We start from the raw sequence: 15,119 nt of genomic DNA on the forward strand, positions 1-15,119 counted from the left end.
TCAAAAATATAAATAGTAAAGTAAAGTACAGATACCCCCCAAAAACAACTAAAGTAGTATTTAAAAGTATTTTTACTTAAGTACTTTACACCACTGGTCTCAGGGTACAGAGATTCAGAGTACAAAGCCCAAACTAAGTTTTATTTCATAATTGACTAACAGAAACGCTTACAAATAAGAAGCTTAAAGTGTAACTTCAAATAACAAACATTATCATAAACTGATCGTCTTTCAGCCCTAACCTGTCAACTGCCCTCTCTCCAGCCCTGTCAACTGCCCTGTCAACTGCCCTGTCAACTGCCCTGTCAACTGCCCTCTCTCCAGCCCTGTCAACTGCCCTCTCTCCAGCCCTGTCAACTGCCCTGTCAACTGCCCTCTCTCCAGCCCTGTCAACTGCCCTGTCAACTGCCCTGTCAACTGCCCTGTCAACTGCCCTCTCTCCAGCCCTGTCAACTGCCCTCTCTCCAGCCCTGTCAACTGCCCTCTCTCCAGCCCTGTCAACTGCCCTGTCAACTGCCCTGTCAACTGCCCTGTCAACTGCCCTGTCAACTGCCCTGTCAACTGCCCTCTCTCCTGCCCTCTCCCTCGAACAGGAACAGCAGCAGCCTAATCAACTGTTGGGGCTGATTGTCTAGCCAATCACACACTTGATTGACTTATTACCATCAGCTGGGCTCCATTAGCCACCCAACAGGGAAAGTGCCGGAAAGGTGCTGGAAGCGCGTGGCAATAGGGTTTGCTTACTCCAGTGCCACACCTGGAGTCTAAACCATAAAGACTGGTTTCAGATCAGTCATGGTATTTCTGAGTTAATGGACTGCTCTCTGTCTTCTAAACCATAAACACATGTTTTAGATCAGTCATGGTGTGTCTGAGTAAATGTCCTGGGTTGTGATACAACACACTGCACTGATGTCACATTCTGATAGATCACAACACTTCAGTCTAATCTTTGACAGCTAGAAGGTTGTGTAATCACTGCTTGGGGTGCAGTGTATGTATATGTGTGTAATCTGGCTAAGTTACTGAGATTTGGGTTTCCGGCAAAGAGCTTTAACACGCTCTGGGCATAAGTTTGTGAGACTGCAGTGGGTTTATGTAACGGAGAAGACTCTGACTGCCATATGGCCTATCAGGAACCTGGCTGTGGCAAGACTGACAACACTGTTAACATGTTCTTTGTATTGTCTTCGTGATGGATCATGAGAAGGAGATGGTGTTTACACATATTCAAATATTTTCTGCATTCGTATCAGTTGTAAAGACAACAACAACAAATGCATGTGAAAAAATAAACTTATAGTAACACACGTACACACACACACACACACACACACACACACACACACACACACACACACACCACCATCCCCACCTTATTAGACTATAACCCAGCTCCATGGCTCCAGCTGTGATATGAAATCTGACACAGCCAATTTGCCTCCCAATCCGTCAGCCACTGGAGCAGATTCATAAAACAGTGTTTAGTAAGGCCTTAGAGCCTCAGGGCCCCACCTCCAGTCTTAAGCACCCATTCTCCTCCCTGACTCCCCTCTGTCTCACCCCTGTCCCCTCCTGCCTCCCCCATGTCTCCCCCTGCCTTCCCTATGCTTCACTCAGGTGCAGAGATCCTCTCCAATATCCTGCCAGTGTACAGGGTTTCCCTGATGTCTCTGTGAACTGCAGGGGTGAGAAGAATCATCCCTGAGATCCCCTAAAGAGGTATTGTTAGATTACACTGAGCAGTATAGGGTTTTTATTCTCCAAACATCACCCTCCTAAAAACAAGGAAACACAGGATATTTTCACACTTTTGAGCCAGAACAAGCTCAGTCAAGCCAAGCTTCCTGAGCTGGCCTGGTTACATACACTGTAATGGAAAATGTTTTATTATATGTTAACTTTTTGTATTATCAACAGTAAAATATGTTTTACTGCAGCATACTGTAAATTATGGTGCATTGTGGGAAAGAATTGCTGTTTTTCGAATGGTACTGTAATTCTACCCCACAGAATACAGTGCATTACCGTATCTTTGGAGCGCCAAAAACTTTTTGACCATTAGTGGGTGCATGGTATTGTTATTTCTGGGTCATTAACATATTTTGAGGCGTGCCTTGTAAGAGGCTATATTTGTTGTGAGTGAGAATGCTGTACCAATTTAACTCCTATGTGGTTATAGTTCCCCAACAATTTCAAATGTATAGGGAACAGATTGGAGTGGCAGCAAGTCTTAAACCTTAAATGGTTGTGCTTTTTGCCATGTTCTTTTGGTCTGTTTTGCCCTGTAGTCTCTGCCAGTTTGGAAGCCTCTGTTAAGGCCTCTAGAAGTGCAAGTGATATAAAATTCTAAATATTCATTAACATGCTGTAATGTTTGTGAACACTTTACCTAGCAGCCAACCTGCTTGCACCAATCCCTTGTAATTACAGTAAAATACAGTTAAAAACAATCACCTACCCTCAACGAATTTCATTCATTCGTTCCGATTACGGTAGCATTTCCTTTTTTACAGCGTAATACAGTACATTTTACAGTATTGTACTGTGTGCCATTACACAGTACTTGCTTTGATACTGTATTTATATTACTGTAGATGTACTGTAATATGAAATACAGAGTTTTACTTGCCACCCAGCTGCCTGTAAGCTACTGTTAAATTCATGGTAACCCCTTTACAGTGTAGTGACTATAGTTGCTGGAACCATGCTGAAAAGGGCAACGTATGTAAAAAGACAATTAGTGTGAAAAGGGTTATTGTTGAATAATGTAATAGGGGTTTTATTTCCTATAAAATAGATGTTTCTTGTGCTTACCCTTTTGGGAGTTCTGTTCAGCATCAGTGACTTTCCCTTGGCTGACAAAAACAATAGTTTCTTATAATTAACACTGGAATCCTTAGTGGTGAAACATCCATTTGTGAAATTACAACAACAAATAAGTTACTGCAAACAACAAACACAGTTTTTTCCCTGCACATTTTTTGACCATGCTCCTCAGCTCGGCAACGAAAGGGTTATTCCACTAATTAAGTGCCTTTTGAGTAGTGTAACTTGGTAAAAAAATAAAAAAATACTGCATATATTTTACCTAATGTTTATATTGTGTCACAAAGAGCACATGTACAACTGAATAAAAAACACTTTTTTCCCATCTCAAGTAACCACGGTAGTAATTTTGAGAGCCAAATAAATGAACAGGGTTGACCGTAACAGAGTTGATGACTTCATCTTAAATATTGTGTGCAACAGGGAGGGGCAAATGAACGCAAGCTTCACTAAAACATGTAAATTGTTAAAACATTTGTAGCCTGTTTATCTACGGGTAATAAGGTTGAGGTGTTATGTCTGACCCTCTCAGTTTTACACCAAAAAACACCAGAAAATTGCAAAAAAATTGTAAAACCAGCTCACTTATGATTTGACTATTAGATGTTCAATGTTTAATTGAATGACCTAAAAACAATAACAACGGTGGTGGGGCGGCCAGTGGCACCGTTTCCCCCTACTGCGGATTACATCTTTAACGTTAGGGTCTTTCAATAACCCATTGTCTACAATCCTTCTTAAATGAGAGGTTAGTACATGAAGTTTAGTTTTCACAGCAGTTTTTTGGTCATGCCAGTGGTTGTTTTTATACAAAGGTGTGTTATCCTGTGCTGCTCCTTATCTCTGCAGAACACTGATGGCTCATTTGAACTGGGGTTCTGGGTGAAAGGCAGACAGACAGACACGCACACACGCACATACACACGCTGAACTGGAAACTGGAGCCGCAGAGATAAGCAGAACTCTCCAGTGCATAACAGGATAAAAGAAGGCTTTAAAAGGAAGGGTTTAAAAGAGGTGTAGTTTGTTTTTCAACGTCAGTGGGATGTTGAACTGAAGATACAATGCAGGTGAAAGCTATGATCCCTTGTCACCTGTTAAATCCACTTCAATCAGTGTAGATGAAGGGGAGGCGACAGGTTAAAGAAGGATTTTTAAGTCTTGAGACAATTGAGACATGAATTGGGTTGACCGTACCCTTTTGGGAGTTCGCTGTTTCCATGACATAGACTGACCAGATGAATTCAGGTGAAAGCTATGATCCCTTGTCAACCTCTTAAGGATCGGACCCTTTTTTTCAATTTTCGCCCGAAGTGACATACCCAAATCTAACTGCCTGTAGCAAGGATATGCATTTTCGTGATATCATTTGAAAGGAAAAACTTTGAAGTTTGTGGAAATGTGAAATGAATGTAGGAGAATATAACACATTAGATCTGGTAAAAGATAATACAAAGAAAGAAACATGCGTTCTTTTGTATTTTTTGTACCATCATCTTTGAAATGCAAGAGAAAAACCACAATGTATTATTCCAGCCCAGGCACATTTTGGCCACTAGATGGCAGCACTGTATGTGCAATGTTTTAGACTGATCCAATGAACCGTTCATTTCTGTTCAACATTTTGTATCAAGACTGCCCAAATTGTGCCTAATTGGTTTATTAATAACTTTTCAAGTTCATAACTGTGCACTCTCCTCAAACAATAGCATGGTATTCTTTCACTGTAATAGCTACTGTAAATTGGACAATTAATACAAGTCCCATGATAGTAGTGACTGCCCATTACTTCTTATCACTTATCATGTATTCACATTACTTTAAGAAAAATATTTGTTTTAATTGATGGCTTTATTATTTAATTCCTAGTCATCAATTGAAATCAAATCACATTTCATTTGTCACATGCACCGAATACAACAGGTGTAGACCTAACCGTGAAATGCTTACTTACAAGCCCTTAACCAACAATTCAGTTCAAGAAACAGAGTTTACTAAATAGTTACTAAATAAACTAAAGTTTAAAAAAGTTTAAAAAATTATCCAATCAAAAGGTAACACAAGAAATGTACATAACAATAACGAGGCTATATACAGGGGGTACCGGCACCGAGTCAATGTGCGGGGGTACAGGTTAATCGAGGTAATTTGTAAAGTGACTATGCATAGACTTTTAATAAACAGCGAGTAGCAGCAGTGTAAAAACAAAAGGGGAGGGGTTCAATGTAAATAGTCTTGGTGGCCATTTGATTTGTTTAGTTGTTCAGCAGTCTTATAGCTTGGGGGTAGAAGCTGTTACGGAGCCTTTTGATCCTAGACTTGGTGCTCAGGTACTGTTTGCCGTGCTGTAGCAGAGAGAACAATCTATGACTTGGGTGACTGGAGTCTTTGTGTTATGTGAATTTCGTTATCAATGTTTATAAACTTCAATTAATCTACTCAGTCTGCAATCCAGAGTTTGTAAGATTCTGGTTGAATGAAACAGATGAGAGTCCCAGCTTACAATAGTCAAAATGTTTATTCACGAGTGTACTCTGAAGTCCATAATACAAAGACATCCATTTTATAGTTTACTCCTTACTTACGCACATACATCCACACAAACAGTAGGTGGGTTGTATCCCTCCCCAGAGTTCTCACCACTGTTTATCACTACCCAGCGCTGTCCGTTCCATTCCCCCGAGATTAGAGGAACCTTGAAAATGACTCCCTGTCCTATCATAAGTTTCTCAGAGTTCTAACCAGGTAGGGTAATTGTTCTCTGTATTTTCTTAGACACATACACATACACACACATTTATCTCCCTCCCAGTCCAACCTAGTTGGACTTATGTCTAATACTTTAATTATTCCTTATACATGCTACATAAACTATAATCCCTAATGGTTACGTTTCAGGGTAGAATTATTTAATCATTACCTTTAAACATATAAACTCTTATCACTTTGACAATTTATTGGGCCTTCCTCTGACACCGCCTAATATATAGGTCCTGGATGGCAGGAAGCTTGGCCCCAGTGATGTACTGGGCCGTACGCACTACCCTCTGTAGCACCATATGGTCAGATGCCGAGCAGTTGCCATACCAGGCAATGCAACCAATCAGAATGCTCTCGATCGAGCAGCTGCAGAACTTTTTGAGGATCTGGGGACCCATGCCAAATCTTGTCAGTCTCCTGAGTGGGGTAAGGTGTTATCGTGCCCTCCACACAACTGTCTTGGTGTGTTTGGACCATGATAGTTTTTTGGTGATGTGGACACCAAGAAACTTGAAACTCTCGACTTGCTCCACTTCAGTCCCGTCGATGTTAATGGGGGTCTGTTCGGCCTTCCTTTTCTTATAGTCCACAATCAGCTCCTTTGTCTTGCTCACATTGAGAGAGAGGTTGTTGTCCTTACACTGCCAGGTCTCTGCCTCCTCCCTATAGGCTGTCTCATCATTGTCGGTGATCAGGCCTACCACTGTTGTGTCGTCAGCAAACTTAATGATGGTGTTAGAATCGTGCTAGGCTACGCAGTCGTGGGTGAACAGGGAGTACAGGAGAGGACTAAGCATGCACCCCTGAGGGGCCACAGTGATGAGGATCAGTGTGGGAGATGTGTTGTTGCCTACCCTTACCACCTGGGGGCGGCCCGTCAGGAAGTCCAGGATGCAGAGGGAGGTGTTTAGTCCCAGGGTCCTTAGCTTTGTGGGCACTGTCTCTATAGAGCTGCTGCCTATGCTGTCTGACAAAATCACAATTTTAGTAGTTCTTCAAAGTAAGTAAGGCATACTTTCATGACTGCTGAATGCCAACTATCAATCAGTTAGATCTTGAATTTTCATGCTCACAAAGGAACTTCTTTCCATCCCTCTCAATCTTGTGTTCTCTCCTCTCTGTCTCCATGTTTGCTCCGCACAGACTGGAAAGTTTAAGCGAGCATGCCATGGATTATAGTCATTGTAGTCAATTACCACGTTTTCTGCACTAAACTATGTAGAATATGGGCCTGTTGTAAACTATGACTCCCTACTACATCGCACAGTTCAGGCTTGATCTTATATTGCACATCAAGGTCACAGAAAAAAAAAATCGAATTCAAATAATTGACCCGACTCTTTGGTCAATTAGTTTGTTAAAGACAAAAATTAACCACATTTTTGGATAATCGCTCAACACTAGCATAGACTGTAAAAAGAATGGACAAAGCCATTGACGACATCACCCCATTGTTCCCTATGTGAAGTCTCAGTGGCACATTTGAAGATCAGGAAGTGTCATTTTAGGGCTTCGCCATCTTGCTTCATGGAGGACTTTTTGGAAACATTGCATGCGCAATTTGAGCTACTCCAGGAAGTGACGTTGCAGGCTAGCTCAGTGCTGCCCCCTCTCATTGTGTATCTCAAGTTGAAGGCAGTCTGGGGTACTGCAGGCTGCACATTGTGTTTCTAACTTCTTCTGTGTGCGGTTTTAAAATCATTGGTTCAAGACATACATCTGGTGGAATAAAATAAAGTATTGGTCCCATGATTGTGTTTGGAAAACTTGTATATCCACGAATATTGACCATGAAGATCGCTATACTCCAATTGACTATAATAGGGGGATTCTGCTTCCTGAAAACATTGCCTGCATTACCCTGGTAGGCTTTGAACTTGAAATCCTCAATGACCATGACCACCACACCCATATCTCCTTATTATTTGGGATACTCAAGTATTCTGTTCTTGAGTTGCGCATATAAACATCATATCCCGTTTACAATAACCCAAAAAAGCTTCTATCCCAGTTATGAGAAACCTGGATAAGATGCCTGGGATATGCTTAACTTTGACGGGATACTGTGGCATGTAAACATCTTATCTCATTTACTGTGGTTTTTCATGGTTTGCGCAGGCTATGTCGCATATCATTCCATAATCATTTATTTAGCTGAGACTCTGTACTGGACCATATAGGACACTGTCTACTTTCACCTCTAATTTAGACAAGTTTCTGTTTATAATTTCCAACATTTGGTAGGCCATGTTATAATTTCGGACATTTGGTAGGCCATTTGTTTGTCAACTATAGTTAGATACATGCAGCTTCTTTTCTGTCATAACTTGTGGTCCTTGAAGACTAAATAAAGTAGTGCTCACCAGAATCATGTCTTAGAATAAATGCATTAGTAATCTATCCAGTACATTAGTAATCTATCCAGTACATTAGTAATCTATCCAGTGCATTAGTAATCTATCCAGTGCATTAGTAATCTATCCAGTGCATTAGTAATCTATCCAGTGCATTAGTAATCTATCCAGTACATTAGTAATCTATCCAGTACATTAGTAATCTATCCAGTGCATTAGTAATCTATCCAGTGCATTAGTAATCTATCCAGTGCATTAGTGCATTAGTAATCTATCCAGTGCATTAGTAATCTATCCAGTGCATTAGTAATCTATCCAGTGCATTAGTAATCTATCCAGCGCATTAGTAATCTATCCAGTGCATTAGTAATCTATCCAGAGCATTAGTAATCTATCCAGTGCATTAGTAATCTATCCAGTGCATTCATTTTAAGATAGCTAGGTGGGACAACCACATATCACAGTCAGAGTAAGTACATTTCCCTTCAATAAAGTAGCTATGAGCAAAGTCAGAGCTAGTAAGAAAATAAAAGTGTGAGTGTTAGATCATGAAAGGCTTATTTTTAAATTTTTGCCGGGGGGGGGGGTCTGTGGGATTATTTAAGAGGTAGAGTTTCAGATGTTTTTGGAAGATGGGCAGGGACTCTGCTGTCCTAGCTTCAGGGGGAAGCCAGGACAGGGGGTGCCAGGACAGAGAAGTACTTGGACTGGGCTGATAAGACAATCAGTTTGTCTTGGGCGCATATTTTATGTGGTTGAAATACTGTTTGCTTGCATAACAGTGTCAAAGATAACACATTACACACATTCACATTTTATCAAGAGGTGCTGAAAAAAAGAAATCATATACCTCCACTCCTGTTCCAGAGACAAAATTAAAATGTATTGTTTCATTTTACTGCAAGAAATTCATAATTTAGCAGGAGTTATTATTATATTATGCTACATGTGAGAGGTCATAGGCTTAGAGTCAGTGTCCATATTTCAGTTACTATTCCATCTAACCCATATGAAGTTAAAGGAGCAATATTCTGTTCACACTCGTGAGCGGGATATCAAAGGTGCATGTAAACAGCTTATCCCGAATAAGACCTTAAGCGGATAGGGGTGCACATGTAAACGTGGTCAGAGCGGGCAGTCGTTCTCCCCTTTGAGAGAGCTTAATTTGTGACTGGCTACTGCCTCTATGTGGAGGCTAGAGGTACTGCAGCCTGTTGTGTATGCCTGACATTGCCCACCCATTAGATCCCAGCCAGCCAGACAGTTGAGTGAAGTGGGCTTGAAGGACATGACTAAACACTGGACTCAGACTAAGACCTTGTTTACACCTTGCATTAATGTCAGGGAGGTGACCAAGAACCCAATTGTCACTCTCACAGAGCTCCAGAGTTCCTCTGTGGAGATGGGAGAACCTTCGAGAAGGACAACCATCTCTGCAGGACTCCACCAATCAGGCCTTTATGGTAGAGTGGCCAGACGGAAGCCACTCCTCAGTAAAAAGCACATGACAGCCCGCTTGGAGTTTGCCAAAAGGCACCTAAAGAACTCTCAGACCATGAGAAACAAGATTCTCTGGTTTGATGAAAGCAAGATTGAACTCTTTGTCCTGAATGCCAAGCGTCACGTCTGGAGGAAACCTGGCACCATCCCTACGGTGAAGCATGGTGGTGGCAGCATCGTGCTGTGGGGAAGTTTTTCAGTAACAGCGACTGGGAGACTAGTCAGGATCGAGGGAAAGATGAACGGAGCAAAGTACAGAGAGACCCTTGATGAAAACCTGCTCCAGAGCGCTCAGGACCTCAGACATGGGCAAAGGTTACCTTCCAACAGGACAACGACCCTAAGCACACAGCCAAGACAACGCAGGAGTGGCTTCAGGACAAGTCTCTGAACCCGATCTAACATCTCTGGAGAGACCAGAAAATAGCTGAGCAGCGACGCTTCCATCCAACCTGACAGAGCTTGAGAGGATCTGCACATTATGGGGTATTGAGTGTACATTGATGAGGGAAAAAAGTACAATTTAATCCATTTTAGAATAAGGCTGTAATGTAACAAAATGTGGAACAAGTCAAGGGGTCGGAATATTTTCCAAATGCACTGTATCTAACTCATTCATTCACTCACTCGCATGCGTTGATCTGGCTAGTTCACAATCCTGCCCTGCAGTCCTACACACACGCACACATAAGAGATAAATGACTCCGAGAGACCAGTAGGAGGTACATTTCAAAGAATTTATCACCAGCTTTGTAGAGAAATCATACAAAGATGTTAAAGAATGCATTTACACGACTAGAAAGTTGGACACGTCATACACACAGCCAGTGGGAGAGGGATGGAATAGATTAGAACAATCTCAAGGCTAGAATCAGACACAGAGAGGAATAGATGTGATAAAGAGGTCAATGGAATAGGCTATTGTTTATATGTGTATTCCACAGTACTGTATGTTGAGTATAATTCTTATATGGATTTCAACCACAATACATGTTCATGTCATCACCAATCAACTGCATTACAGTTAAAAACAACTTTGACTAGCACCACCGATTTCTATATGCTAGCTATGCTACCAGCTTATACGAACAGGAGTTAGCATTTAGCAGTCACTTCCTCTAAACCTGAAAAGGAACAACTTCTACATGTTATGCAGCAAAAACAGCCAAATATATCCAAATCCGACTTTAGTAATCACATGACAGATTTGACGAATATCCATTTTGTTAGATCAGATTTGATGAATGTGCGCCAATCTGGCATCCTTATTCTATCCCCCACAGTGTGCGTTCCATGTACCTCTTTACTGCATCTATCGGACATTGATGATGTCATACAGGGAATCAGGGGAGCAGCTGGGAGCTGTAGTTATAAAGGTTCCAGTTGGTTCCTGTAGTTCCATTCACTAGTTTTCAGTCAGAACCATTAAATACTTAAGCAATAAGACCCGAGAGGGTGTGGTATATGGCTAATATACCACTGTTAAGGGCTGTTTTTATGCACGACGCAACACGGAGTGCCTGGATACAGCCCTTAGCTGTGGTATATTGACCATATACCACAAACCCCAGAGGTGCCTTATTGCTATTATAAACTGGTTACAAACTTAATCAGAACAGTAAAACTATATATTTTTGTCATACCCGTGGTATACGGTGTCATATACCGAGGATTTCAGCCAATCAGCATTCAGGGCTCGAACCACCCACTTTATAATGTAGATTATATAAAGACTATACTTCTACTATACTTCTTAGAGAATGTTGAGATCATCTTTGACATCGTTGTCCAATCCCTCTTCATCAGATTCTAGTTACAACCAGGTCGCAAAAGTTACGTTGAGGCGAATCAAGTGCAAAAAGATGCAATGCTTGGGGCCTGGGGTTAGAGGTTAAAGTTTAGTGCCAAGGTAGGATGTAAGCTAAGCTAAAGTAAGGGATAGATAGCTTATCAGAGGAGTACATCAATAACAACATTACAGAACACCTAAATAGCTTCACTGGAGACGGATGGGCGGATTTACACAGTTCACAGTCTGCCATTTTAAGGCTCACGCATACACACATGGTGGTAGAAAGCTAACTGTAGTATCATGGAAGTTAGCTTGATTGTTTGTTTAGCCTCAGACGCTAACCTAATCCTGTAGGAAACAGAGCTCAGTCATTGTCCTACTGTAGGAGGGTAACACTCAATCCAAGAATGGCCAATGAGGTTGCAGCTCTAGTTAATGTCAAATGGGGGAGAAGGGAGAAAGTGGGAGGAGGGAGAAAGTGGGAGAAAGTGGGAGGAGGGAGAAAGTGGGAGAAAGTGGGAGGAGGGGACGGGAAAAGAGTTTCATAGTCACACAGGCACTTGATAAATGACAACACACCACCACGACTTGTAATAAGGCACGACAGACTATACTCACGACGTACGCGCACGTCTTCGGGATGACACCGCGTTAATCCACCACTCAATGTACGAATGTACAGTACGCTTCAGAACAGATGGGTTTACAGGTTGATACTTAGAGCAATAATTTGGTTAATCTACAGATCTATTTATTTATCTTTTAATTCCCTCACATTTTCTGAGGAGCAGTATCTTTCAATTCCATTGTTGTTTGTAAAAAAAAATAATCTATATATCTTATTGGATCGAAATCTTTTCAATACATATTTTTGGGGGGGATAAAAATCTCTATATCTGCTGAAAAAATTGTGAAACTATTTATTCAGTATCATGGGGAAATTTGCTATAGCTATAAGGAAACTCAATGCTCTGGCTTCAGCAGAAATAGAGGTGTAAACCAATATCATAAGGTTAAATTATTTCCCTGGCTAATGGTTAGCCAGCTCAATAAATACTGCCTAATATATTTCTGTGATAAATCTAATACAGCATCTCAACATGTAGCAACGAGAGCATTAAAATAGAATGGTTACAAATAAGGTCTTTCCATAATTACACACGCAAGCACACACACACAATAATGCATACACGCACACACACACAAGAATGCATGGAGAGACAGACACAATAAGTGTACTCACGCACACACGCACGCACGCACACGCACACACGCACAAACACACAGGGTTAGGTAGTGACATAATGGATGGAGCTCTAGCTTTTGATAAGGGGAGAATATCACATGTTTGTAGTACTGTAGTAATATTCTTAGTATTTTGCTTAGTTTGGTATTCTTAAAAAGGGTTAAGGACCCAGACAATAAAAGGATTGTCTCTAAAATGACTTCCAAGTGTAATGGCCATCTTCAACATACAGTTTATGATTATCATCGAGGATTGAGCCTCATTGTAAACTATGGCAAATATAAAATGAAACGCATGATATTAAAAATTTGCTCATAGGAGATTAGAATGGAAACAACAATGACAGAAATCATAACATATGGAGGAAATACATTCAAATACTTCCATTCTCTATACAAGGCATACCATGACTATTAAGAGCAGCTTGATGGAGACACAACTCTAGATGCAGGATTCTGGTTACATTAATAACACAGGTATTCGGACACTATTATGATGCTACTAAACTGTTATTATGATGCTACTAAACTGTTATTATGACGTTACTAAACTGTTATTATGATGCTACTAAACTGTTATTATGACGTTACTAAACTGTTATTATGATGCTACTAAACTGTTATTATGATGTTACTAAACTGTTATTATGACGTTACTAAACTGTTATTATGATGCTACTAAACTGTTATTATGATGCTACTAAACTGTTATTATGACGTTACTAAACTGTTATTATGACGTTACTAAACTGTTATTATGATGCTACTAAACTGTTATTATGACGTTACTAAACTGTTATTATGACGTTACTAAACTGTTATTATGACGTTACTAAACTGTTATTATGACGTTACTAAACGTCATCTTAGAGCTGGTTACAGCTTCTATGCCATTAGAGATCAGATCAGTCAGCACCTAAAATCAGCAGCGGTAATTAACACGGAAGTATCACACGCACACACACACACACACACACACACACACACACACACACACACACACACACACACACACACACACACACACAGATAAATTAGTCTTGACTATCCTCAAACAGTCAACGCAGGTATGTGATTTTATTGGCAATTTCTGGAATGATAATGGTCATAGGAAAAGCTACTGTTTCCTTTTTCAATAACTCTGATTTAGTTGTCATCCGTTAAAGAGTCTGAATCAAACTGATTTTGGTTTATTTTGCTCTCACTCTCTCCCCCCTCTCTCTCACACACACACTCTTTCTCTCTATCCACTCACATCTTCCATCGCAAATCTAAGGTGTCAAAGACACAAATCCTAGCAGAACAGACAACTTTATTGTGAGTTGGTCTTGAGAGACGGTCTGTTGGGAGACTGTTTACACTAGTTTTAGAACAATGGATGGGGCGATGGTACAGTAGTGAATGACAGAGTTGAACAGTCTTTACCAAGGCCTATAACACACAGTGGCTACGTCTAACATGGCACCCTGTTCCCTATATAGTGCATTATTTTAGACCATAGCCACATGTGGTCAAAAGTAGTGTACTACTCTTGTTCTGGTCAAAAGAAGTGCACTGTAAAGGGAATAGGGTGCCATTGGAGAATTACTCTGTAGAGATGCAGGAGAGAAGGATGAGGAAAGTGGGAGGGGTTTAGGTTTAGCTCCGGGTGAGAAGCCCCTTCTTATAGGCTAAAAGGCCTGCTGCCGTGGCAACAGACAGGACAGAGGCTACGCCCAGGAAGTTGATGAACCCACCCACTGACGGGAGGTTCCGCTCCCAGAAGGTGGTAACGAATGGGAGTGATGGGACTTCCTGTGTGAGAGAGAGAGAGCGAGAGAGAGACGGGGGCACAAAGTTAGGTCTACATTCGCTAATGTCCTTTAGATACTTTACATTTAGATTTAAATTTGTTTTATATGTGACTTATAAAGTATTGAAATCCTTACCATTGACTCAGGCTCTGTTTGCCAGATCTGATTCTGAGGAATCCTGCCTATCACACTCATGACCTGGAACAACAATTCATTCCTTTACAATACAAAAAAAATACATGTGTACCACAATTTCTTTGTAATATATTTACATTTTTCTTTTTTGGGGGGTATATGAAATAAATATACACTCCCTTGCGTATTTATTTGGACAGTGAAGCTAAACCTTTCAACTTGGCAAAATACTACAGCATTGGGATTTGAGATCAAGTTGTAAGGTGGCACCGACAGACATAGCAGCTCTGCTTCTAGCTCCTAAGAAACTTTTCAGTATTTTGTTTTTTGTGTGTTATTTCTTACATTATTAGCCCAGACCGTTTTGTGTTATTACATAAAGCCGGAAATAACTTTTGGATATCAGAGCGGCAGTAACTCACCAGCATTTTGACCAGGAATACGACTTTCCCAAATTGTATCCTTTGTTCGTACCCCCCAGGGCAATTGAAATTATCCCAGAGGCTGCTCCAAGACAACTTCTAGTTCGACTCAGGAGGCGTGCACACCATCCACCGCTTCCGAGTATATTACTCGCTAATGTTCAGTCTCTGGACAATAAAGTAGACGAGCTCAGGGTGGGGATCTCCTTCCAGAGAGACATCAGGGACTGTAACATACTCCCTTTCACAGAATCATGGCTCTCTCGGGATATACTGTCCCCGTCAATAC

General features: G+C 40.9%; 1 protein-coding gene across 1 annotated transcript in view; it reads right to left on the bottom strand.

The window, feature by feature from the left end:
- Nucleotides 1-10,166: 10,166 nt before the first annotated feature.
- Nucleotides 10,167-15,119, bottom strand: part of LOC115155917 (amine oxidase [flavin-containing]-like) — a 52,786-nt gene continuing 47,833 nt past the window's right edge. The window contains exons 14-15 of the mRNA XM_029703000.1: nt 14,409-14,471; nt 10,167-14,274 (exon numbers count right to left, since the gene is read on the bottom strand). Coding sequence (XP_029558860.1) covers nt 14,119-14,274; nt 14,409-14,471 — 219 coding nt within the window. The 3' untranslated portion in view covers nt 10,167-14,118. The remainder of the gene's footprint in view (nt 14,275-14,408; nt 14,472-15,119) is intronic.

Source organism: Salmo trutta, chromosome 20, assembly GCF_901001165.1.
Source record: "Salmo trutta chromosome 20, fSalTru1.1, whole genome shotgun sequence".
In the NCBI taxonomy this organism is placed as follows: Eukaryota; Metazoa; Chordata; class Actinopteri; order Salmoniformes; family Salmonidae; genus Salmo; species Salmo trutta.